This window comes from Melopsittacus undulatus, chromosome 2 (assembly GCF_012275295.1).
Source record: "Melopsittacus undulatus isolate bMelUnd1 chromosome 2, bMelUnd1.mat.Z, whole genome shotgun sequence".
In the NCBI taxonomy this organism is placed as follows: Eukaryota; Metazoa; Chordata; class Aves; order Psittaciformes; family Psittaculidae; genus Melopsittacus; species Melopsittacus undulatus.
In genome coordinates, this window is record NC_047528.1 from 64,124,422 (window position 1) to 64,152,403 (window position 27,982).

Sequence of the window (27,982 nt, forward strand, 5' to 3'; positions counted from 1 at the left end):
ATTCAAGTGGATTGACTGCTTTCCACACTTGTGGCCACCTTTTTCCCATCTGTCCATAAAATATATGCATTGTTTATCATCATCTTCCTGCACTCAAAGGGAGTAAGTCCAGTGGTCTTCTTTGGCTGCCTTTGACTCAGACTGTGTCAGAAATCTAGTATCTGTACCGGTATCTTCACATCAAACATTTAGAACATTTAAAGGAAGACTTTGGCTTAAATCTCACAAAATGTGAAGGTTCTTGCTAACAGATTGAAGGGTTGTTCATGTCCCTAGTTTGTGGTTCCACATGTAGTCTTAACATTCTTACGTTACAACTTGCTTCTTTGGAGCCATTATTTTTCTTTTTTCTTTTTTTTTTAATATCTACGGAGTTAGAAAAACCTCTGAATTTCTTAAGAAAAAGCTTTATCTTTGGTGTCTGTGAGAGGTGTCAGCTAAGGGTCTGTAAGTAGACCTTATGGCTGAATCTCTTCCCCTCCCATACAGATGGAGATAATACACATTATATATGATGAAACGATTTCTCAGCTATCGTAAGTCTTATCTCTTGGAAGAGGAAGTAACCAAGTCATTCTACTTATTCTGATCCTCAAAGTACAGCACGGTCACTGATTATTGCTCCCTTCTGATTTACGTCAAGAATGGAATCCAGTTAGATTAACCTAACAGGCAGCATTTTACTCCATGAGTAAGTGATTTGCATGCTTCAGTTTAAAAGACAGAAGGCATCAGCTTCAGACTGGTGCAGACTCATTGTTTATGGGAATCCATGCCAGACTTTTATATTCATTATCAGAGTGGAGAATCAGGCCAGTCATGAAAAACTTAGAGTCACAGAAGGGCAAGTACATTATTACTGGCAATCTGTCCAATTGCTTCCAGGAATAAAACTTTATATTAGTCAAATAACTCTCAAAACACTAAAACACCCCTCCAAATTATTTTCTTGGCAGAGATAACAACATGTTACAGCTGCCTATGAATCCCTAGCTATCAGATACTGGTAGATAAACAGAACTGAATTCTTCAGTGTACAATTATCTTTTATGTTGATGTAATTATCTCTGGGGAGGGATATTCTGAGATAGTCCATTTAAGCAGAGAATAATACAACTGCTACAAAAAAAACCTATGACATTTTCTGTGGAAAAGTTCACAGATCTACAGTTGCCATGACAACTGTATTTGGCTCTGGAAAAGAGGAAAAAATACTCTTCTTAGACTGAAGGAAAATAAAATAAGTTTGGGTACACAAGAAAACTGCATTTTCACTTTAGTGTGGAATTATCCTTCTGCAGCAAGCTTTCCTAGCTTCTGTTTTCAGATTCTTTTAAAAATTAAGACTACTGGAATTACAAAGGGTAAGAGCACCTCCCTTTCCCTACCCTTCCAATACGCAGGGCACATTCCATGGTAATTTGTGTCCCATGCAAAGTATGGGTATTTTTTGTCTAGGCAGCATTAAATGAAAGCTTGAAATCATCTGATCATAGAAGATGGAGAAGAGGAAACGAGCTGATACATATCCATCTGCTGGGAAAGCAGTCAGAAATGTCTCTCTGTGTCTCATGTGAAGGATTATTTCTTGTTCTGTTGGTGGTTGGAGAATAAAGCAGATTTTAAACCTTTGCTGTTGTGTATCCTTTATTAGCTCTCCGCTTCCAGCACTTGTGTATGCATATCCCCACCACGATCACACAGGCCAATGTGACAGGAATCATTGCAATGTACCAGGACAAGCCAACAGCTGGAAAAGTAAAGAAATGGAATATTTTCAAAAAATAACCCTCCCAGGAACATAGTTCTCTAAGTTCAAGGAGGAGGAGGAGAAATCACAATACAAAGGATGTCTGCATGTTAACCTTCCAGCAGGGCTGATCACTCTGATCAGGAAAAGAAGTGAAAGGAAGAGGCCTATTGATTGAGTGCTCTGGGAAATAGCTTTTTATGAAAATGGGAGAAAGAACTGGAAAAAAACAGAGGGTGAGAATTTCAAGTTCAGTCCTTTTGCATACACATGGCCGTTCCCAACCCTTACCTGGAGCGACTGTGTGCTTTCTCTTAATTTGATGAAAGAAGAGACACTCCAAGCAGGACATAAAAGCACCACCTGGTCCACCCTCCAGCTGCATGATTAATTTTCTCATACAGAATGGTTTATAAATTACTAATGACCAAGCCAGGACCTTGAGCTTTTTCCCAAAATACAGCTAATTTCCAACACCATCATTTGCCCAGGCCATTTTGGATTATTCCAGCCTATATGGGTTCATGGATTGCCTCCTCTGTAGTAAGTCCTGTGTAACTCATGGAAGACAAGGGCAGCACTTCATTTAGTAAAGTGAGTCCAAATCGCTCATCAAAGGATGCTGAAGTGAGTCATGAGTTATAACTCATAATGAAGACTGTAAATGTTCATATGCCTTTCTAAGACAGTGAACAAGCTTGGGTGATTCATCAATGTCATGCAAAGAAACAACTAGCATTGCTTCACATTGTTTTTACAGCTGGTTCTTGGCCAGCAGTCTATCACACTGCAGCATTAACTGCATTGAGCTTAAGGCTTCTCTTCCCATCACCAGGAGCCAAAATAACAACACCAATCATCATTTATACTTCTTGTTATTTTGGCGGCAGCCTGTGCATGAAGAGAAGGAGCATTCTGGTCTTTATTTTGCTATTGTCTTTTTTCCTACTTGTTGAGGAACTGGAGGGGATTTGGTGCTGCTGCATCCAATGGGAGTTTGCCAGTAGTCTCACTAGAGCTATCATTTTACAGAGTGTATCTAACCTGGAGCCCTCTCCAGTGAACAGATATATCCACACAGATCCTTATCACTGCACAAAATGTCACTGAATAACCTGCAAAAACTGTATTTTGTGAACAGGTTATTTCAAAGTTTACAGGTGGAGGCAGGCTCTCCTGAGGTTTTCCCCAGGCAGTAATTCATTTTGATACTAGGTCTGACAGCATAAAAGGTTTGTATGATAATTTAGCATTAGAATAATGATAATAATTATCCCAAATAAGCAGTCCAACTAGTTACCTTCCTGCTTGACCCTTGTTGGTAGTACTTGGTATCCATATGTGTTCTGAGCCAGACATGTAAAGTCTGTGTAAAAATCCACTTCTTCAACAGAATCAAAAATCAGTGGCACTTCAATGAAGTTTTCACCATTTTCTACCATTTCTCTGGAAGAAAAACAAAAATTTAATGATAAATGCTTTTATAAGCTGGCTTTTTGCCATTTTGGTGTGCTTATTCTACCAGCACATTGAGAGAAATTGCATTAGCTATTTGCTCATTTCTGCACTAGCCCCTCAGCACTGGAGGACAACTGTGTCATCCAAACCAGTTGTGCCAGCTGTTTGAGTCTCAGCAGTCAGTATCCATCCTGCACTTGTTGACTTCTCCAGAAAAAAAAAAATCTGGATTTGTCTTTCAAAAAGTGAAGAAAAAGGAGACAAGAAAGGCAAACAGAATTCTGTGTATCTTTGCACTCTCTACACAGCAATGTGGCATTACCTAATTCCTCCTCTCTGACCACCTCTTCATTTCTGAGATTAATTCCTGCTATCAGCTGGAAGAAGACATATGGAGAACACAACCCTGCAAATGCTCACTCAGCAAACTGAACCACCATCCCTGTCTATCACACGCCCGAAGCCAAGCGCTTAGTACTAGAAACTGTCTAGGAAGTTTCCAGCTTATTTCAACCTGATTGATTTCTTCATCAGTCCAACTATTAGAAAGCGGTTTTCTAGCTGCAGTCAGACATTGTCTGCTGATATCTTTTTATATATAGCCATTGCTGGAGCAGTTGTCCAGATGATCTTTAATGATCTGATCATGAGCCTGCTATGCACTGTGGCAATGTTACTCCCTTTGCTCTCCTCATGCAACAGTACTGCAGGAAGGAAGCAACACTGCAGTGGGTGCTTTGCCAGAGATTTCTGCATGGAATCTGACTTCCCAGTGGCATTTGAGCTGTTTTGCCTTTCTTCCAGCAGAACTGGGGTGTCTCACACACCGTGGGCTTCACAAGAGCCTTAGCTGTCGTGGTATCTGTCCTAATGTAATTGTATAACAGGTAATGGTAATAATGATAGCGATAGCAATCATAAAAATAATTGTTTAAGTCCAAGTAAGAAAGTACATGTGCTGCTCTATTGTAAAGCCTGCAGAGACTACAGCCACAGTAAATTTTACAGCTCATGACCACAGGTTTAAAACACTGACACTTTTCATGTCTTAATGATGCTGTGGGGAATGTGAAAACACAAAAGGGGGCATAGAGCTGAGTTGCCATGTTACCTCTGGCTGCAGCTGTTCAATAATCTAAGCATGGCCAGGTTGTTATCTGGCACTGATAGACACAAATGGCTAAAACCAGCTAACCATAACTGTCCCTCATAATAGGGATGCTACATCCCCAAATTGTTGGCAATGGTTCCTACACCATGCTAAATCTTAATCAGTAGCCTGGAGCAATTTGGGAAGTTGCTATCTGGTGAGTTACCAGTTTAACCATAAAGAACAGAGGCAATGACATCTGAGAACCAGGAACTTTCTGGGTTCTGTCCATCACTACAAGCAAAGCCACTGTGGCCTGACTGAGGGTGATGATCTTTGTGGACATGCTCAGCTTTATCAAATGAGAGATACACATGCTGGCTTGGGCCTCAGTGAAGAGATTTCAGTCAGTAGGTTTATCCCATATTTGCAAAGCATTAGAAGCAAGCCTGAACATAGCAAGTTAGTGTCTCTCAGGTAGTATGTCACAGGTACAGAAATCAGATCTTTTTCCTCCTTTCCTAGCTGGAAAATCCTTGAGGCATACGGCTACGAGGCAGCTGAAAGAATGCTCTTCAAGGCTGGGAGAGACAATGGATCAGGGCAAAAGGATGTGCAACATCCTCCCTCTCCCTCGCAGCAGCATTCCCCCTAGTGTTTCCCTGGCGTCAGCTCTAGTGCTCACGGGGCATCTCTGTGAATCAGTTTAACTCACTAATTTGGAAAAGAACAAGCCTAAGGGGAAAAATAATGATGCTAAAACAACAACAAAACCCAAACCACTGGATAGTTTTCTGTTGTCGTAGTGTGTTCAGAGAATGTCAATAACAGGGACAGGATGTCTCCATTCCACTGGCATGGGGCAAGGAGAGATAAGAGAAGCACTGGGAAGGATCAAGTCCCATTGCTTTTCAATGCAGTCAGCTCCTCCATCAGCTCAGCTGACCAGGTTTAAGCCTTGCAGCTGGCTCATTTGCAATATACCATGAACAAGAAACAGAGATAAAGAACTGATTTCACCCTGTGCCTGGGTTGGGTCTGGGTTTTTTTGCTTGCCTCCCTGTTTTTTTCTCAGCTCTCACCTTCACTTCAAATCTATCCACACCCCGTTTCACTACCTGGCATTCAGCTGCACTGAGAGCCCCTGGAACAAGGAAACACTTTAAGCCAGACTTACTGTCGCTCGCCCTCTGTAACCCTGCTTTGCTTGTAAATCACATCAATGGTGGTGTCATTCGCTAACCATTCCACATCGGTATGGACATGGTCACTCAGTCCAACAAACACTTTGCATGGGAGAGTCATCTTGGAGCCTGTTGGTGAAAGAAAATGAGTAAAACCCCATTTGGATACATATGGAGAACTAGTCATTCTCTTGGTGAAAACCAACCTCTCCACTAGGAGATCAAGTTCCCATGCACGTCACACACCACTACATTGAACTCTGAAGTCAAGCCACAGGTTGCTTTTGATTCCCTACTCTTGGCAGCAAGACCCTTCAGTTTGGCAGTCCTTCCCACTGCCCACCAAGTTATTTTCACATTGCAACAAGTAGCTAGTCTTCCACTAGACACATTCCTCAGGAAGCAAAGCTGCCCTTTTGTGGCCTTGCTCCTTCTGATTTACTGCAGCCCAAATGGCATGGTGTGATTTACCACTCTGGAGCAGCTGCATTAGCCAGCAGTAGAGCTTCTCTAAGAGATGCTGTGGGCAGGGACATTAAACTCAAAGTTGGACCTCCAAGGATAAAGTGATTGTGCAAAAGTTCAGAACTTTTGCTATAATTATTGTAACTCAGAGCCAAGGACAAAGAGCCTTCAGGTTGGTGTGTATCTATATTACAGGGGCTCAATAATGCATACAATTGTATTATTGTATTGGTGCAGCTGCTGATAAAAAGAATATAAAACACTCCACAGAGGTCGGTAAGCAAAAAAATGAAATCACTTGGTAGTCTATGCTGATGGAAAGAAAAGTAGCAGGGAAAACTAAGACATCATGGGCCACAGCTGTGTGTATAGCACCTAAGGTAAGAAAGCTGAGTGTAAAACATACCTGGCGTTTTCAGGGGAAAGGAAACGTCACATATATTTGTTGTCATAATATAATCTTCACAGAAAAATTGAGACCCTATCAAGGTACTTTCTAAGTGTCAATTGCCCAGTTCAAACAGTAAAAAAGCAATAAATGTCTCCTCCCAAAAGAGCTGGATGGCTCACTCAAAGCCACCAGGTAACCTAGACCAATTTGAGGAAATACTGCAAAAGGAAAGTTCTTAGTAAAGACAGAGCTCTGGATAACTGATCTAATGGTACAAACATGCTTTTATTGCCTTGTTAATGGTTAAAGTCTACAGCAGCTCTGCAGCTTCTCCTACATGATGGATCACATCTAGTTGTGGACAATAAGAAGCAGAAACTACTCTGGCACCAACCCTCAGCCAATATAACTGAGATCAAAAGAGCTGCAACAATTTATATCAATAAATTAGAGGAGAAGTGGACCTAGTCTGATTTTTCTCTGATTAGACATTTCCAAAAATAATGTTGGGCCTTACCCAGAGCAGCTGATGTTGTCTTTTGTGTTGGATACACAATTATTGGAGTAATTCTCTTTTCTTTTTCTGGAGAGAGAAAGGGGACAGAGAGTCAGTGCTAGCAGAAGAGAATATGTGGGCACTGCCCAGAGCTGTATCTCCGTATATTGATATAACCATGCCACTTTGCTCAGTATCTCTCACCTCTCAGGAAAGCATTTCATTATTAAACCCACTAGCAAACGGAGACATGCCAATTGCAAGCCCAGAGATCTGTGTTCATGGAATTAGATAGGATTAAGCCCACAGCTTGATCCTGAAAGCCGCACTGTGAGGAATTTCTGGCAGGTAAGCGAGCATCTTTTGGAATCAACAGTAAGGTCAGGCACTAAGGTTCCTTTACATGAGCAGTGAGGGCCGACATCCTTGCACACCCACTTCATACTTGCAAAACCAGAAAAGCCACACGCTTAAGCAAAGAACTGATGTGTACATGAACGACGATTACATCTTCCGCACTCCTATCGATGGGCACTAGGACCCAGCAGCACCCTCTGCTCTGCCACCTGTCAGGCCGCCCCCGCAGCGCTCGCCCGGCGTAGCGAGGGGCGTGGTTATGGGTGTGACGTTTCAAGGGGCGGGGCGAGGGGCGGGACGGCGCTGTGAGCACCGATGCACACCCGCCCCCTGCTGGCCACTCGTCGCAACCGCGCCCGTCTGGAGGAGCCGGTTTCACCCGTTAGAGGAATAGCGGCTTTACCTTGTTCTGGGGAGCGTTAGGTGTTCATTTCCTAAGCCCTCCGAGAGCACCGGCAGTGACAACCCCCGCAAACATAAATTATTGTGGTTTACAACCACATAAACTTGCAATATGGAGTTCTGCTTTCTGCAAACCTGTGGCAAGTCAGCCGAATTGTAGAGTCAAGTATGCTGGAAAAGACCTTTAAGGTTGTCAAGTCCAATCATTACCCCACGACTGCCGAGTCCACCACTAAACCATGTCATAAGGGCCTCATCTACATGGTTCTTGAACACTTCCAGGGACGGCGACTCCACCACTTCCCTGGGCAGCCTGTTCCAATGCCTGAGCACCCCTTCAGTGAAGGAATTTTTCCTAATATCCAACCTAAACCTCCCTTGAAGAGGTGACCCAGCCTTGATGAGGGTCCTGAGACAACCTCCAGTGCCAAAGCAGGCACCCCTGGCGTCCCCCTTCCCTTGACGGTGCTGAGAGGCCAGGTACGAGCTCCTCCCCGCTCTTGCGTTAACAAAGAAAGACTTTGTTCAGCACTGTAGTGTTTGAAGGGGTTGATATTTACCAACAGTCTTGAGGTGAATTGTTCTTGTGATCTCATACATCACGCCTTCAAATGGAAATGACATCTTGCAGGTGTAATAACCGGAGTCTGCTGGTAGCACAGAATTCATGATCAGCGCAGTCGAACCTTTCAGAATTATGAATTTTCCACTGTCAGCTTCCAAAGGCAGAGAATCCTGGAGAAAGGACAGGAACTGGTGTTATGGCTCAGACAGGTGTGGTTACACCCGTGTAACTTCCAGACAAAATCACTTATTCTTGTCTCTCTGGTATTAAAAGTTCATTTAATCACCAGGAAATGTGAGCAGTCCCACTTTCCCACCAAAGGGAAAGATCTTCAAATGTACATCCATCTCTAAAATGCTCTCAGGCACTATATGGAGTGTGAAAAATTGCTATTTTTATCTATCTATCATCTACAATGTGTGTGTACAGCTTTTCAATAAAGTGCATATCTTAAGATGGAAAAGATATAATAGGCTCTTTCACGATTCCTCTTAATCATCTTAGACATTCTTCTAAGACAAAACCATTTTAGTAACCATGATGGTTTCACAACACTATCACTTTCCATATGTGACCTCTTAAGAGTAATATTCTAAGGCATTCTTTGAAGACAAATACTAGTAATAATGAAGGTTTTCACAAAACTATTACTCACTCTACATAGCATCACAGAATGGCTTGGGTTGGAAAACCATCTAGTTCCACTCCTCCTGCCATGGATGAAGCCTGCCTAGTTACTATGTCCTATGGCAAGAATGACAGCTACATGAGGCAGAGCAAATGCTCATAGCGGGAGTGCAAAGAAAAACTAAAGCAAGGTACTGCAAAAATACAAGAAGAATCCCATGCTGTCCAGAGTGAGATTGTGCAGCTGAGGATGCCCAAGTGAAGGATATTTGACCTTGCAGGCAAAGCCAAGCTTGCCTACTTGAAAAGCCAGGGACAGGCAATGTTAGGCAAGGAACACTAGAAGCATCGTGTGATGAATCTCGTACTCCCAAATGCTGTATTCCAGTTGATTAATGAAAGCTACCCCACCTGAGCACTTGGGAAGCATCACTGGGAAATCCTACTTTCTGGGATTCACTAGAGAGGCCACAAAAAGAAGCATAATGTTGAAGAGAAGGGCTCAATCTGAAGTATCAAACCCTGGAGTCAGGTAATCTAGCCTTTAAAACAGTTACACTGCCTGTGAGAGGATATAACATGTGGATCCTTCACCCAGTGCTATCCCCACCCCAGAGAAACTTTCTTAAAATATATACATCTGCCCCCAGATTCACAGGATATTCTGCTGTGCTCATGACTTTAACAACATGATGCTCAGGAGATAAAGAAAATGGAGATGGATGTGCCTTTACAAACAGGTTAGGAGTAGGCTTTGCACAAAGAGGAGGTGAAAATTGTACCTTGTACCATTTGAGCTCCAGGCTTGTCCTATTTGGTGTAAAATCCCATAGCTCAGGGCAAACAATCTTTCCAGAGGTGAAAGTGAAAAGGACCTGGAGATAGGCAATCTCCTGAGCAGCTGTTTTCTCCACGACAGTGAGGTGGATGGAGACCTCAGCGCAGTAGGAGGAGTTCCTGTAGATAGAGTGGGGAGAGGTGAGCACCCACCAGTGGCAAGGGGAACTTGAGTGACACCCTTGAGTTTCCTCCTGGCTCCATTGCCCTCCTCAGTAGTTTCTAAGAGGCCAAGACTGAAATCCTACCAGGAGGGATCCTGGAAAATCACTGGTGCCCCTGGAGTGCTGTAAGCAGATGGACTCACACTACTGCTAGGGCTCTGGGACCTGCTGTCACCTGCAGGACAGATGCCAAAATCCAAGGTACTTGCTTTGCAGAAGCAGAGCTCTTTGATAGTTTGCTTCTACCTTCATGTTACAGTGTTGAAAAAAATCTGCCAGCTTCCCTGTGGGATGATTTGCAACCTTGTACTTTATCAATCTTTTAATAATGCAGGCAATGAAGCTATGTACTTGGCTCTTGCATATCTTTCTCAGAGAAGTTTCACAGCATTTTACTATAGTTCTCAGTAATACTGCCATAGTGTTGTAGGTTTATGAACTGATGCAGAATAATTCAAAAAGGGGGTTTAAAAACACCCTTGAAAGTCTCAGGCAACTACTCTGTGCTCTAGGACAATATTTGCAACCTTCTGTTTTCTGGCCTCACTTCCAAAGTCTTCCTTTCTGCTCTGCATCTGCAATCTGTGCCTAGACATGTAGAAAGGACAACCTGCTGAGTATGATTTATTAGCTTCTGCCTGTCCATCTCTTCCACTGCTGACATGTCACTCATGAGGGGTGCCTTGCCAGCAAGGAAACTGAACCCTACACAAGAAGGTCCAGGGGTATAGAGGTATGTTTAACTCTATAAATCCCAGAGCAAGGTTCCAGCTGCCAGGGAAGTTCTGTGAAGATGACTGGATGGAGGAGCTGGGGACAAGGACCTGGAACACCTGGAGTTCAGGCTCCAGTGGTGATGGGTGGTTCTTGCCTTCCTCATTTCCCCACAGATGCAGACCCTGGTACCTCTTTTGAAACTGTATAGCAGGCTGTCAGATTGTAAACACTCAGGAAAGGATGACTGAAAAAAAGCCATAGGTCCAGCCTGAACCCACTGCAATGTCACAAGTTTGGTACCAGTACAGTAAATACATGAGATGGTAGCCAGAGCAGCAATACTGTGTCACGATTATCTCTATTTCAGTATATATATCTATAGGAGACACATGGTGCATTGAAGAGTTCTGACTTCCCACTTCTTGTTTCTCTAATCTTATCCAGGAATACACTGAAAGTAAGTGGAGTTTAGAATCCAGCTAATGTGGCTTTGACATAGTCATCTTGTCAGTACATTGGATTTTCTTTCAAATACCCACCTTCTGGTGCAGATATATACTCCTGAGTCTTCTAACGTTGCTGGTAAAAACCAGAGTGCGTCTCCTTCTGCCCATATTCTTGGATCTTCATCTCTTCCTGATATCATGGTTTTTGAACCATTTTTATACCATGTGATATTAGGGGTCAAGGCAGAAAAATCCCAATGTTTGTATCTGGGGGAAGGGCATTTCAGAACCACAGGTTCTCCATGCAGTTCATAGTAGTGTTTGAAATACACGGTGTGATGGGGGCAGTTTTCTATGTAAATCAGAGATATTTTTACATTACTATCAGACAGGCACATTAAAAAGAAACGAGAAGGAGACAGAAGGTTAAAAAATAAAAGCATGCCCTTACCTGTGCTTTTGAGTTGCTGGAGTCTGAAAGCAGAGGCATCCACTGTGCACATCACCAGGACAAAGAAGAGCCCATACATTTTTTCCCAGAGGAAATCAGAAGGAGAAGATCGAGGAAAAATGTTTTGAAATCTACAGGGAAGTTTGTGACAAGACAAAATATACAATGAAAATACTAAACATTAACTTAAGAGTCATCTGATCTTTTCCTCCCTCAGGACATGGTAAGCTTTGGTGAGCAGAAAGGCTTCTTCATCGCTAGTTTATGGGGTCTGACTTGTGGAACAAGAGCATCTGGCTTGGCAAGAACACATCACTTCTGTCCCTTTCCTTTCATTTTAGGACATGCAGACAACGTACCACAAGATGCTGCTGTCCTCACAGCTTTTCAGTGCAACAGCTACAGGTGGAAAAATACAGCTCTGCTTATTTTGCAGTAAGATGTGACTGAGGCACAGGTCAGCTGCTTCAAGTGTAGTAGCTTGAGTGAACACAGGAGCAAAGATGCAGTGGAATAGACTTTAGCTCTTTTAAGCAGTCACTTCAGGTGTTCTATTGCCCTCATTAAATCCTGTGTCTGTCTTCTCTGTGGCTATCAAAGTAGGCCACCTAGCATAGATGAGACTGCAGGCAAACTCTGCTACAGGCAGAGCCAAGCTTTCAAAGTCTCCAACAAATGTTGCTCTTGGGACAAAACTTTGACTCCCATGGCATGCACACCCATCTTCGTATTGGTGCACAAGTGAGTTTTCAACGTGCACACTCTTTTACTGTCTCTGATAAGAAAGGTGAGGAAACACCTGAACTTGTCCTAAAAATCAGAGGCAGTGACACTAAGGGAAAACAAAACTACCCACTGCCAGTCATACACTGATTGTCATCTGTATTGGCCTGGCATAGGCAAGACAGCTTCTGCATACATGACTGAATGCTTTCTGGTCTGCCACGAGGTTTCAGTTGCTGCTACTCAGTTGATAGATTATGTACTATCTCAGTGTATTGCAAGCAATAATAGATAAATCATGCTATGTACAGGCATCAGTTTATGTTCTATGTAAGGTACTTATGTGCTATACAGTACACATATGCATGTGATACATACTATTTCCATTTTACACGGAGAAACGTAAATTGCCTGCATTCAATGTTAGCCTAACACTATGATTTTCCCATGGGATGAACAATAAATGACTGCACAACTACTTCAAATTGTATCCAGAACAAAAAACATATTTCTACAAATATAATGCAGTCATATTTTGGGTACTCACCTTCAGGCATCTTCCGTGTATCCCATCATGCTCATATTTATAATTTGGTTTTAATCCAAATTTCTTCCTGTTCTAGTAGCTATATTTATCTGACATCTGATAGTTTGACTATAACATTCTATTTCTAGCTTATTGTCGTCTCTACCACACCACAAAGCCAACCTCTTGCTCAATAATACTGTTTCATAACCATGGGTATTCTCCCTTCCAGCTGGATCTGCAAGAGTTTTAAGGGCACTGGCATGGAGCTGTGGCCCCTCTTGGCTATGCAATGGACTAGGCTCTGTCTGCAGTGTTAACAAGTCCCGTCGTTCATATGTAATACCTTGTAACAGGGAAGTTTCTCTCTCATTAGATCCTTTGCCTAATGAAAATACTGGGCTATTTTGTTCAGAGCTGTCTGGTCCCTTTGTTTTAGTATCTGTCAGTCTCCATAAGTCCTACACAATCTGAGGGCTTAGAGAGGTTTCATTCCCAGCTTACCATCAGACTCACTTACCTGTGCTTCAGAAGCCTTTCAGCCATTAGCTTCTCATGAAAAGATGTAAGACTGAAAAGTGCTAGTGAGGACCTTATATAGGGTTTAGCTCAACACACAGCGGAAATTTGTCTCTCATTGCCCAATCAGATTTGTGTCAGAAGCAAATGACATTTTAGACCCACCTTTTTTTCCTTCCGTAGAGTGAGAATGGGAGAGAGAGAAAAAAAAATGTATTTGGATTTCCCAAAGAGGGGAAATGAATGCCAAATATATGACTAAATTTCCCTTTTTCTGACGAATGGTAGTTCACACACACTCATGTCTTCACATGACTATTTCATGCTCTGCCTCAATTAAAAAAATCTCACAGATAACAAAAGGTGTTCTGCAGCATAGTCAGCAGCTAAATAGTTGCAGTCCTTACATAATGTGGTTTAGCAAGTTCTTCACAGACATATCACTTGTGAATCACAAATGGGTTGATTCCCCTTTCCATTCATCTTAGTGTCACAGGTTACATTAAGACTCTCTGCAGTGGAGTATAAAGAATGTTGTGAGGGGCTGGTCGATGAGAAACTGAATATGAGCCAGCTTCAGTGTGTGTTCACAGCCCAGAAAGCCAACCGCATACTGGGCTGCATCAACAGGAGCGTGACCAGCAGGTCAAAGGAGGTGATCCTGCCCCTCTACTCTGCTCTCGTGAGACATCACCTGGAGAACTGTGTGCAGTTCTGGTGTCCTCAACATAAAAAGGACATGGAACTGTTGGAACAAGTCCAGAGGAGGGCCACGAGGATGATCGGGGGACTGGAGCACCTCCTGTATGAAGACAGGCTGAGAAAGTTGGGGCCATGTGCTTGGGTTGCACATACTCCTTTATGCAAGCAGTATCTGCCCTATTACAGCAACTTCAGTAAATAAGTAAAAAGAAAAAGAATCACAAAACCCCATGTTTCAATGTGCAATGGTCTTTACAATTTCTATATCCTGATCAATGCAGTCATTGCAAGGGTCTCTACAGTTATCAGCCCCACACATGTCTGTCCAGTTTTCCTTAAATAGTTCTGTTATCCACAATCCTAAAAGTCTGATAGTGCAACTAAAGTTAGTTACTGCCTGGGAGCACTCCATCCTCTCAATGGAAAGAAAGAACTCATCTCCATTGATGCTAAACTCTCACATCTGGGCTATGAAACCACTGGTCTTCTAAGAAACTGACCTCATGTATTATAGAATTATTTCAGTCCTTTCTTTTCCAGTTCACTATATGACACCAGGCAGAAGGGCTGTCAGGCTGAGTGACCTCTGTTATGTCTAAGTTCAGGCTATTACTGTGTTTGTGACTTATGCAATAGATGTGGGAGCCTTCAATGGTAACACTAGTCACAAGAGCCAGGCCCAGCAAATAACTCAGAGGCTTACCAGACTCAGAAAGAACAAAACTTCAGTAAATGAGTATTGATGTTTTTGGGAAGATTGTACCTACCAGCTGCTGCAAACACATTCATTTCATTCACTGAGTAAAGCTATCCAACAGCAAGCTGTCCAGTGAGCAGCAGAGCTAGCATCACCTGCTCTCCTGGAGATTCATGCCCCATGCCCTGACACACATGCACTCCTCCACTGCAGCCACCTCAACTCTCCCCTCATGGCCTTTCCCTACTATGCTCCAGCCCTTTCCTTCCACCCAGATAACACCCTCTGCTCCCACCTCACCCATGACTAGTTTGTCTAGGCCAGGTGTAGCACATCCTTAGGCTCACTCACAACTGCATCAGTGATAACTGGTCAGCTTGTCATAGCCCATCACCACATGTAAGGACTGGGCTCTGTTTGACTTCTCTTTGAGGCAATGCTTTGGGTTTCCCATTCATACACAATAGCAGCGACCAGTTTTCTTCACACTACTACCACTCCAGACTCTTTGAAAACACAGCCCCTTGGAAAATGCTGCTGGAGCAGGCCAAAGGGATTAAAGTCAGTTTATAGTGCAATATCATATGCTGACCTGCCTTAGTCAAATAAACTAAACCCAAATATCTACAGAGTAGCAGTGCAGTTCCCACATAGCAGAATGTCCTCAGATACACCTAATAAGATCAACATTTTCAATAACCTTTCTTCAGAAGAGCTCTGTTCTAGATGACATTTTTTTACTCCGAAAACATGCACCAGTACCAGGACTTTAAGTTAAAATAGTGGGTCTGAAGGCACAAAAAAATTGTTTCAAATAACTCAGGAAGAAATGGAAGATAGAAAAAGTATTATATTTTTTCCTATGAGCTGTCTGCTGAGAAGGACATGTCACTTTGTAGTCATTTATAACTGAGTCTTTATAAACAAATATGCAAGTCTAGCAACTATATGTATAGGGAGAATTTTTAAGGGAAGCTGGTGTCATTCTGTGGTTTCGCTGTGCTGATGATTCATTTATACAGCTCAAGATACTGGAGCATAGCTGTGAAATTCCTAACTTGAAGACCAGGCTATTCCCCACATGTGTTACTCATTGCTCATCTCACTAGATCACGATTTCCCGCACTAGGGCTACATGCAGCTTCCTTGCCACGTTTGGGTGGATTTTGCTCTCTTAGGACATCCCAATGAAATAACCAAAACCTTAAGTAGTATTTAGCATCCTGGTGGTTCCTTGCAACAAAAGTTTTCAAAAAGCCTCTACAAGCAAGGTGTGTCTGTTCATTATCTCTAGTCCAAGGAAGGGGAAATGGAAATCCAGGCATTATGGAGTGGGGATAAGACCATTTCTATAAGGGACAGTTAAGATGCCAGATTTTTCTAGCAACTCCCAGGTTCTGCTGTCTGTCCTGGAGGAACTCACCAAAGTGGCTTTGTGGCTGATGATGTTTGGCATCCAGGAACTGCACTCACATGGACCTTGCTGTTTATTCTATTACTCTGTTTGCCTGAGCCAGCTTCATGCGATTAAAAATAGGAGAAAATTTCTCTGGTTCACATCAGAATAAGGTGGTGAGACATTAAGAAATATTGAATGTTGAAAGCTAACTGGCAAGCAGATGCAAAGTAAACCACAACTATTGCACCAACACATGTTCTTGGGCTTACTGATATAGGCAAACCTGGTTTTAATAATTTATAATGTCCTTGTGCACTGTTCCCACATGGTCTCTTGGGGAGCATAAAAATGGAGAGGGAAGAAGTTATCCAGCTCTGAGAATCACCAAATAGATGGGACAGAAAGAGAAAGACTAAACAGAGGAATTAGCCCAATGCACAACAGATGTCAAGAATACAGTAATTTGCATGCTTATCCAGAGAAATAATGCTGTCACATAGCAGTTGCATATGATTGACTTGGAGAAACAGGAGGAGATGGGCCAAGAGATATACACTTTGTCAGGGAATGTACATTTGGCCAGAGTAGTAACAGCTTGATTACAGATTGCCTCCCTGCTATGGGCTCCTGGGATTTCCACAGACCCTTTCAGTCCACAAGAAACCAGGCAGGCTGTGAAAAGCAATTACACTGTCAAGACCTGGAAGGGGCAGGGAGGAGGAGACCCTCACTGTGGAAGTCAACAGGCTGCAAGGGACAAAGTAATGGCTAAAAGGCCCAGATCCAGCAGCAGTGACACCAGAATTACTTCAAGCAACAAGAAGTGCCTCACTTGCCCTCACCGCAAATGGCATTTGTGTTGACCAAAGGTACTCTCCCCTTATCAGTCATCCATAATGTAAATATCACACCCAGGTTTGCATTACCTGCCTGGGACACTGGAAGGTCTTTATCTTACCCACTAGTGCTGCACACAGCCAGCCAGCAACAGATGAAAGTGTGTGTGCAGACATGCAGACATAGACTGATGAAATAAAGAAATTGTTTCTAAAATGTATGATTTGATGGCTTTTTATTCGAGAGAGAAAATCATTCTTGGGCACAGTGTACATGACGTGATGTGATGTTCACAAGCAGGGAAAAAGGACTGTTGCAAAGCTAAGTTTGTTGAAAGCTGTAGAGGTAAAATTATATCTCTGTCCCTATACACTGAACTGGAGAGGGTAATCTAAATTGCTAAACAGTGACAGTCTTACCATCACTGCAGCCAATGCCTCTCTAAAATTACAGTAAAAATAAAAAAAAAGATGTCTTATTGCCCTTCTTTCTCTCATGGATAAAATTACGTATAGAAACACTGACTTTTTTCATGGTGTGCAAGCAGTGGCTTCACCAGTGTAAAGTCTCAGATGTTGATACCATTACATACTGCATGTACTTCTCTGCAGATCTGCAGATGATCTGGCAACGCAGGTGGACCACAACTTGCAGCTCAGCTTGAGCCCTTCCCTAAGCTACCAGCCATCCCTACTGCTAGCATGGAGTAAGCCTGCAGCATATGTTCTACCATGCCTCAGTGAAGGGCTTTAGGCAAAGCTGCAGCACGGCTGTGGTCACTCAATGTGTCAGGGCTAATGGGAAGCTAAGGATGCCAGGGAGAACAGCGAGCAGACATTTCCCACAGCTATGGCATGTTCTCAGACTGCAAGCAGTGAGTCAGTTCTGGCACTAAGGACATGCTAGAAAAAAGTGAACCTGAGATTGCTGAGTAGCTTTTCTCCACTTCCAAAATTGCAGTGTTTGCTTGCAATCACGATCAGTCTTCTTATATATGAAGTAACACAATGTGCTCTGTGGTTTTGCATGTGAAAAGTGTTGTGGGATTTAAAAACATGGCAGTGATTACAAAAAGCCCATGATAACAGCAAGCAGGGGAGGAACTGTGTGCAGTTGAGGAGCATGAAGTCATATAGAGTTACGTGAACCAAAACAACAGGGACAACGTAAAATTTCTAGATCACTTATGGTGTTTGGCTTAAGCAGCCAGCCTATCAAACAGGCATTCCAGAAGCAAAGAGTAAAGCAGATAACAAAGACTTTTGTTCACAATTGCTTTTTTGTTAGGTGAACTTAAAATTCATTGGCAATGAGTAACCTCATAGCTATGAAAAACAGTGACAAATATATGTCCTATGATTAGGGGAAAATTGAGCTGGTATGGATCATACATTACTGCAGGTGTACTGTAATATTAACCATTCATTTTTTATTACATGTTCCTGAGTGAAGTTTTTGTCTCACTGAGAAGATGAAGTAATTTGTTTAATGCAGGCAGTAGATCTCCTCTTTCATCTTGGCTTTACTGTCCTTCTGACACACAAGCATATTTCACGCACTTGTTTTAAGAAGCAGGAGAATGAAATACACTTAGTAGATAGAATTACCCATGGTATTTTTCCTACTCCATTACCTCAATGTGTAATTCATTATCACAGGAGTTGGGGACTGGGGTGAAAGGTCACAGTGCAAAACAAGTGAAAGTGCATATGGCATAGAAATCAAGACACCAAACTTTCAGTTGTACTTGGCTTTCTTCCTTAGTAGTTGTCCTGTGTTTAGTGACATGATGGTCAGCAATTCCAACTGGCATAGAGTTGTTAGAGGAAAAAAAAAGGCAAGATAGATTTGTTCTGGATCGGTGATGGAATGGAAGGGGGGCTACAAATAAATGAATAACAAATGAAGAAATGCAACAGATACTGCTTCTCAGTGATGGTGGGGACAATCAGGGCATTTGCAAACAGGAATCAGAAGAAATCAAGTCAGTTCAGGAGAAAAGGAGCCAATCCCATCATCATGATCGTCCTCCTAAAGAAGAAATGCAAGAGCAACATAAAGCAATGCTGTGACAATGAGGTAGGCTAAGTCTTTATCTTCAATTTATCTGTTCAGTTGGTGCACATACACTGTGAAGAACTGAAGAAAGTATGATTTTGTGCCATTCATTCAGGTTAATGAACACATAAGAATCAGTTACCATCAGCTGAGCTTGGAGGGTTCTGTTATATTTATAATGGCTGACCACCTAACGAGCATACAAATACACTTGGAGCAGCGATACTTAATTTTAGGAGTATTTCAGCTTTCAAGTGCACTGAGTAAAGCCTTTTTCCAACACATGATGTTCTGTACAAGCTGAAAAGGGAACTCATAATTTCAGTAAATGGTTTTTAAAGACTTTGGGAGGATTTTACAAATGATGGAAAGTCAAGGCAATATCTAATGGTTTTTGTTTAAATCATTGCTGTAATTTCTATTTTGAAAGAAAATAAAGGATTTGAACAACAGTATTGCCTTACTATGCAAATTTTCCTTAATCACAAGCTGAAAGAGCATCAGGTAGAGAGAACCCAAGATGAGGGTTTACCATTTGCAGGAAAATTTGGATAACTTTAATGTAAGACTGCAATAAAGTAGTGTTCTCTTTCTCCTTAAAAATATCCCTGGATTAAAAGGTTTCTTCCCAACAGCTGAGATCCCTGCTGGCCTTTCTGGCTGTAGCTTCCAGAATCTGTTATCTCAGGGGCATTTATTTCACTGGGGCCACAGCACAACCCTGCTGGGATGAAAGCAGCTCATCAAACCTGATCTTCTTATAAGGGAAGCTCATGGAACTTGATCTTCTCTTAAGTGCTGAGCCATTCCCCTTTTCTTCACAGAAAGCTGAAAGATCTCAAGATCTTTACAAGTTACTATTTTGATTAATGTACAAGTTCTTGTGAATAGGCTTCCCAGGGAGCGTGTTTTCGGCAGGATGTATGAATAATTGATACTGCTCTTGGCTTGATACCATAGTTACGGGAACAAAAAAAAATGGGGAACTGAATTTAACCATTTAATACCATAATGATATGGCAGCATTGTCTGGAGCCTTTAACCATCATTGACTGCCTTGAAGTTGCAACTGGACATCTCTGCACGTCAAGGACACAGCAATCAGCGGTAGGGTATCTTGCTGCTCTTCAGTGGTTCAGAGCTGCCTGTTTCATGATGTGTTTATGAAACTGGCCTGAGATGAGAGGGTTGTAATTACATGTTCCATGCAGAAGTCACAGGATCTTCTGCTGGCTTTTAAATTTCCAAGAATAATGTTGGAGGTACGCAAGAAGGCACATACTCCTAAAAATTATTATATTTCAGTGGTAATTTTAGACTCATTAGAAACTCTCTTTAGATATATTGACTGAGACAAAGAGAAAAGAAAATAAGAGACATGTACGTATCCATACATGGAGAAATATAGAGGCTCCCACCTGCTGGGGGGAAAGAGTTGTATTCCAATTGCAAAAGTCCCCAAACGAAGGGTGGAAATGAACACCCTGCAGGGTTTCCATTCCTGCTCTGCTCTCTGTTATTTCATTGCCCCATGCAAAACAGAATAGCTGCAGGATGCTGGCTGTGCTCACCAGGGGACATGAGGGTAATCTGGCCAAAACTGTTGAGTGTAAGCTGGCAAATGTTTGTGGAAACTCAAAACTATTTTACAGCAAGACACCAGCCAGAAAAGGTTATTAATAACACAGCTAATAGCGTTTTAGTGAAGGTTACATATATAGTGAGAACCCAAGAACTACATTAAAAAGCATTTACTTTATATAGTTCTACAACATTAAAACATTCAGTAGCAGCAGTGGTTTGTCATTTTAAGTCAAAATCCATTAATGAGTTTGCTGGCGATAGCATGTTTATTAGAGGCTGACAGCCTCTTGCAGGGACCCTGCAGCTAGGCGTTCACAGAGCCAGAGCTAGGATGCCATCCTCCAGTCCTTGCACAGACCATTTGTCTCCTCATTTTAGATAAATTTCCTTCTTCACTTTCCAGAATCACAGCTGTAATAAGAGAGAATGATTTTTCTATTATATCTTCAAATCATCAAATTATTCTTATTTCTGCAGGCTTGGTGGAACAGAGCCTGAAATTTTCTGGTGCTGTGGTCTGCTAAAGGGAGATATGCAGTGTTTGCTTAATAATGTAAACAGCCACCGGTTTTAATACTCCTCTTTATATGAGTGTTTCAAAACCTTGTAATGTTGTAATGAAGAAAAGTGCCTGGCAGAACTGCTCCTTGAGGCTGTGCTTTCTGAGAAGATGAAGAAACAGCACCTTGAGGAAAGGATTCCATGAATGTGCTGCCTTGGATGTTTTTGTAAGAGGGGTTTTCATCAGAAGCTGACACTGGTGCGCAGAAGGAATAATGAACTAAATGGGCTGTGCCTTCAGCAGGGCTTAAGCCTGACTCAGGATGAGTAAATTCAAGTTGCTTTGGGTTCAGCTGCTGCGTGTTCAATAAACAAAATGCAGGGTTTGCAAACCCTATAGTATCGTATCAAGCCCCCACCTTCAGCAAAGTGGATGTAAATTCATCTGCACATTGAGCCAAGATCTGCTGTGCCTCTGACGTGTGTTCTTGTCCAGCTCTTAAGCTGCTTTCCTCCATAATTCTCACCAATCTGTAGGCCTCTGTCCTCCCAGCACCCTTATCAGTCACCCCCAGGCTGTTATAACCAGCTCACATATTTAGATGGGGGACTTTATTATCCTTTCCTACTGAAAGATATAATAAAGTTTTATTTTGTACAGAGTTAAGTGACCTACTGACACAGCCACAGAAAAAGGTGAATCATGAGCAGAAGTAGGGCCAAAACACAGAAGACAAAGAGTGCACAGTGGCACAAACGCAAAAGAGGCTGTTAGTACAAGAACTGCACCACAGTAGAGAGGCCTGTCGTGTACTTGATTCATTCATGAAGGCTGCCCACATCACAGCCAGCATCTCTCGTGACATGAAGATGTTTCTCACAATGTTCAGCCTCGACCACAAGACCCTCTCTTTACCTTTCTGTCCTGCAAATATATGCTTTATTTTATGCACATATACACTTATGTACACGCTGCAGCTTACTCAGGAAATAGTTAATTCTTTTGCTCTAAAACACTACTATAAGCCAAGAGCAAAAGATGTTCTGGATCTTTGGGACATCAGGATAAAAAGCAGCACATATACACATGGGAAAAAGTTTCTTAATAAACAGAGTAATGGGTCTAAAGACACTATGAACCTTCATAGGTCACCCAACAGTTGGGGATCAGGGCTTGCAGCATCACAGAGAAATATGCATGACAGCTAGGGAATCTGAAACCACAAGAATGTCAGAGCAGTCACAGTAGGGCAGACTGAAAGGCCACATAGCCACATATCTGACCTTGACAGTAACCTGCAGCCGATGTCTAAGGAGAAGTAAGAGCATGGCACATGTAGTGTTACTTTTCCCCCTTGTATTTTTTGGCAACCAGCAATTGAGGTCTTTCAGAGCCTCCAGAAAGGATTGATCCCACACCACCTGGCTTCCATGAACCTGGAATACCTCCAGTCTCTAACCCTGATCATATCCTCCAACTGCCAACTCTTCTCTGATCCATCAAGTATCTAACCTTGCTGTAGGGGACACAACTCCAGAAACTGTCGTTCTTGCTGCCCATGTGTGCATGTAATTTTATACCCCACTTGATGTAGGAGAGCCAGAACTACACGTATGTGTAATCTGAACTTCAAAACTTCTGTAACAACATTATCTGTTGTGCCGTATAGTCTCTTCCTACCAATTGAATCCAGAAGCAAGCAGACCCAGAAGTCCAGACATGTCTGATCATGGACAACTTCCCATTTACCACTTAGATTTAGTGCTGGGCAGAGGTGCTTTATGGTGGCATTACACATTCTCCTGTCATGCACCATCACCATCTACCAAGTGGGTTAGCAAACAACGGACAGCGAATTTGCAAAGAGCAAAGTCTACATGCAGGAGTTCTCATGTTGGCAGGCAATTGCAGCAAGCTCTTTCCACAAGCCCAAGGCAAGTGCCTTTTGAGGTCTTTACCTGCCATCCCATCCCTCTGACCCCCAGCACTGCACCCCTGTGCCTGCTTTTGGTTGATCCCATTTCCAGGGATAGGACTAGCTGATGCCTTACATATTCCTCATTACCTTCAGATTCAGTTACTCACCAGTTTATATGCTTGACTGTAAAGACTACAAAGTATATCGAGGCTCTCTCCATGCAAGGAGGCAGAGCTCTATAAAGGCAGCTATTTGCAGGAGCAGTGGAGTTGCAGGAATGACACCAGAGGACCCAAGATACCCTGCACTTTCTAGGGCACTGTGCAGAACACGCAAAGCTTTCCTGAAAACTTCTGGGATGTCACTGGAGCAAGGCTTGATGGGACAGCTGACCAGAACACACCACAGTTATCGGCAATCTGTGTTCATGTGGAACATAGCGAAATGAAGCCTATGGACACTGATTGCAGAACAAAATGTACTGTACGTGCACTACTCATGCAACCCTATGGAGCTCCAGCACAAATGTGGTGCTGAAAATGTAGATATGTCCCTGAGATAAACATGTTTGAAGATAATTCAGCTCTTGCAATCATTTCATGCTGAACCTCATGCTTTGCAGTGTGACTCATGAAGGTGTAAATCTCAGGTTTTCTAGGTGCACAGGGTGGCTGTAAGGTACCCAGAGTCAACTGTACAAAAAGCAGCCTATTACTACTCAAGTAATAGGAAGACATGCTTGTGAAATAAGACCCTGTGACTGTGTTTACTTAAGCAACATCTCCGTGCAAGTGTTCATTGATCTGTTGTCCTCAGGGGCTGTCCCACATTGCGTGTGGCCTGCCTGTTCCGGAAGGATTGCCACATATTGAGAGGCTTCATCGTGCTTCCTCTTTATGAATTTGATTTTGATAAGTTTGCTGCTCACTTGACAACAAAAAGCTCACCCTGGTTAAGCTAGTCCAGTTTTAAACTGGAGCAAGTCAGCAGTGCTGGGGAACCAGATGAGAGGAAGGCACACGGGAACAAGTAGAATTCACTTCTGGATATATATCCTGGAACATACCAAGCCAAATGGCCATTATAGTCACTGAAGTCTTGAAGTTTAATGTGGCCTGTTGATGTGACCTGCAGGACATCAGTTATGACTAACATTACCTGCATGTTTTTGTTCCTAACAAATATGTCACGGAGTTTGTTCCACATTGTGGGATGCTCCCAAGATACATTTCTCCAATTTTGTTGGATGTGCGAAGTGTTTTCTTTTGATGGCCTTAGTTATCACTGCTCTCTACACCAAAGTACTGAGAGCCATGACACAGAGTTAATATGAACGATAGGCACATCAATATTGTCCTAAACATGACCCAGACCTCTTGTTAGCTAGGCTGGTGGGTAGCATAACCTGCTCAACAGAACAGGTTCTGGAATGGGTTGTCCAGGGAGGAAGTGAATGCTCCATCCCTGGCAGTGTTCAAGACCAGGTTGGATGAAGCCTTGGGTGATATGGTTTAGTGTGAGGTGTCCCTGCCCATGGCAGGGGGGGTTGGAACTAGATGATCTTAAGGTCCTTTCCAATCCTAACTATTCTATGATCCTGTGAACACCATATCAAGGCTGAATGCTGTGGGGTTTAACAAAAATTATACAGTGAGTTTCCTATATAACATTTCTTCCCAGCAACTGGAGTTAAAGCAATATAATCCTGTGGTTCCTTCTGGTAAGGTTGTGAATATTGAATCAGTGAATATTGCATCTGTTATACTGACGTTATGAACGCCAGTACAGCAAGGAAGGCAGCTGCAGAAGTGGACGCACAGTGCAGTTTGTCACGTCAGTATTTCACCTACCTCTCCTTTCAGCCTTGGCTCTTCACTCTTCCAAAACAGGAGACAGTTTTCTGTAATTTTTTAAATGGACTGTTCCCTCTCCTTTGTCAAGTTTGAATATGTGATACAAAATTAACATTTTCTAACGTTTTTGTACTTTTTTGGTCCACTGCCATTTTTTTCTTTTGGTGAAAGATTTAATCAACATTTCAGAAAAAAACCCACCATCTATAATTTTTGCCTGGGCCCAAAAATAGCAGTTGCTTCCCCATCTGTGATGAACAATAAATATTCATTTTATCATGTATCCAGAGGTTTCACAGCAGCACTAGAGGCTGAAACAACTTGAAGTATTTTCCCATTTCTATATTAAAGAAAAAACAAACAATTTATACCAAACATGGCACTAGCTGTTTCAGAAACAACAAAAAATAATCCAGGTTTTGTAAAGGTTTTCGCTGATCTATTTTTATTCTACAAGCTCAGCAGTGCTCAGTTAAAGTACGTTCTTCTCTCTCAGTTCATACAGAAAATCTTAGTATCTACCAAAAAGACAGCTGGTACCCATCTGTCTATGCACAATGGCACTTACACTGCTAACTTAAGTAGCTCTGTTTTTAGCTGCTTGTTCCCTCCTCTCCTTTCACACATCACACACTGTTCACTTCAAGGATGCCATCCTTTCTTTAAATATGTCTCAAATACATCACTTTTTAAAAATAATTCCCCTCAGTGAAGAAATAACTAACTTTCAGCCCATCAGTTTAATTAAGCCCCAATACAGCAGCACAGATTTGGGGGCCGAAATACGTCCATTCATGTAACCATATACTCACACAAACTTCTGCAAAAAAAAATCTGTTAAACAGACATGACCCAAGTGGGAACATTTTGCCTAAACAACCTCAAACCTGAGGACTGATGAAATCTGAATCTGGCTCTGGCTTAGGACTCACTGTCTCGGTATTGCACCAGTAAAAGGGGGAAATCCCAGTCAACCATGGTCAAACGGGTTTGTTCAAGTCCAGCTGTTGTTGTGCAGCCTAAACAATTCAGACTCATTCTCTCAAGGAGGAATAGTCTAGATCTCTAGACAGGGTTTATTTTGGCAGCACTTTCATTTCCCTGCAATATCTTTTAAATATCATAAGTAAGCTTAATACCAGTTTTCTTGCAATAAAAAAGGCAATCTAAAGCTATAAAAAGTAAAGCAATGTAGAAAGTTAAATGTATCTATGTAAAAAATACTATGTGACATTTACACTTGTGCTATTTTAGATTAACTTGTGAAATTATACACTCACATTTTTACATTTGTTGAGAAATGTCATGCTGATTACTACACCTAGAGATCAAAGACTCAATAGGCAACAAAATACAAGATCATTGTAGCTCAAGGGGACCCTTCTGGTAAATGATAGCAAAATGGACTGCAAACAATCTGCTTCAAATCATGAAGAAATTCAACCACCAATGCATTCTGCAGGAAGCAGAAAGGGTTAGCCAGTGTTTGGGTGCCATAGTATGCTGTGAATAGTACATCAAGTCAATACATAAAGAGCTTGCCTGCTCTTCTCAGCAAAATCAGACACCATGCCTTTCCCAACTGAAGCTCAAATCGTACTCAGCTGAAGGAGGATAAAGCTTTTAAGTATATTGAAGTGAGAATTTTATTCTCTTCACAGATGAAGACACCAGAAGAGGTTCCTAACACATTTAAATGATAGCACTTAGACAAAATCTTTGGGTTTCTCTGAAGAGACAGAAAGAAGAATCTAAAGGAGCAATTAATAGGATCTCTCCAGTCTCACCCAAAGTCTGTTTTTAGAGGCTGTTCCCCACCTGCTTCTGCAGGCAGTATTAACCCACCAATTTCAGACAAGCGTGAAGGGGAACATAACAAGGAGCCACAAGTGAGTTTGCATGGTTAACAGCTCTCTCTCGCGACATTTTCTGCCATGATGCATCTTAAAAACATACAATAAGGAGCTGACCACTTTCCATCAAAGGGGCTAAGACTGTACATTTAAAATGTACTGTATTTCTACTGGAGAAGGATTGTTCCCTTCTATCCATTAGTAGGAGTTTACCTGAACTAATCATCGAGGCAGCAGTGATCCCAAAGGTCCTTCCAGGAAAACCCTTCCTACTTTAGGAAAACCCTAACAGAAATGCCAAGTGCTAGAGTTAATTGAACTACTTTTTAACTGAGGGTAAATGAAATCTGGGTTTTCCTAGAGGCCTTTTTAGAGTAGGCTTAAATGCTCAAGTTTTATGAATCTGAGAATAAATAAAAACAACATAAAAACCTTCCAAGATGAGATTCACAGCCTCTTCATACCTCCATGCTATGAACACCATACAAACTGATAACAAGGCCACCAGCCCGAAGCAGCTTTCAAGTCTCTGTGGCCTGTATGAAAACCCTTAATGTGGAATAGCAATGGAACCTTCTTTACCTGAGATGTGAACCTCTCTAGGCTGTGGCTTGAAGTTGGCTGTTGTAATGTGCCCATCAAAAACAATAAAACAAGTGAAAAAAAAAAGTTAACTATTTGCAACAGGCAGAGAGGTCAAGATCCTGCGAGAAGCAGTGTTTGTGTATCATGATTAGAAGTATTTACATGCACAGCATCAGTGTTACACACCTGACAAAGATTCAGGCTTTTTAGGATTTTTATTTCTGACCCATTACAACCTCAAAAACAATATTCACTGCCACTGCTTCTGCAGACTTCAGATTTTTGAGCACCTTCCAACCTATTCTCATTGCACAAAACTTCCACAAGAACCTACCCTGTGTGCCAGCAAGCACTCAACATCTGTGCTGGGTGATATGTGTTCAACCCAGATCTTGCTGAAAGGCAACTTCACACACTTTCCTGATGGTCATCTCTTCTGGAGAATGGTGTTTCCTGGAGTGAGATTAGAACTTGCAAAATGAGCTTGCTTAATAGCACTGTATTTCAAATCCAAGGGAAGTTCTAGGCCTTTGCATTTGGTGTTAGAGAAATGTTGGCACCAATAACACAGAGTAAGTAGTGAAGACAGCTATTACAAAACTTCATTAGTCAAGCCTCAGAGTTACCACAGTCAACTTGAAACCAAGTCACGTACGTGAAATTATAGCATTTGCTGATATACATTTTGCAAACAGATGGCCAATTTTGAAGCAAGATTTGGATTCAAAACCTCTTAGACTCATGGAATCATTTAGAGTGGAAAACACCCTTAAGAGCATCAAGTTCAACTGTAAATCTCATAGTGCCAAGTCCAACACTAAACCAT

At 42.1% G+C, this 27,982-nt stretch overlaps 1 protein-coding gene across 1 annotated transcript; it reads right to left on the reverse strand.

Annotated features, from left to right (window-relative positions):
* Window positions 1-1,234: 1,234 nt before the first annotated feature.
* Window positions 1,235-13,195, reverse strand: IL1R2 (interleukin 1 receptor type 2). Its single transcript, XM_013129641.2, has 9 exons — window positions 13,170-13,195; window positions 11,401-11,531; window positions 11,043-11,301; window positions 9,568-9,742; window positions 8,154-8,328; window positions 6,856-6,921; window positions 5,476-5,611; window positions 3,051-3,196; window positions 1,235-1,750 (listed from the first exon to the last, which is right to left on the reverse strand). The coding sequence occupies exons 1-9, from the start codon at window positions 13,193-13,195 to the stop codon at window positions 1,623-1,625; spliced, it is 1,242 nt and encodes a 413-aa protein (XP_012985095.2). The 3' UTR covers window positions 1,235-1,622.
* Window positions 13,196-27,982: the final 14,787 nt, after the last annotated feature.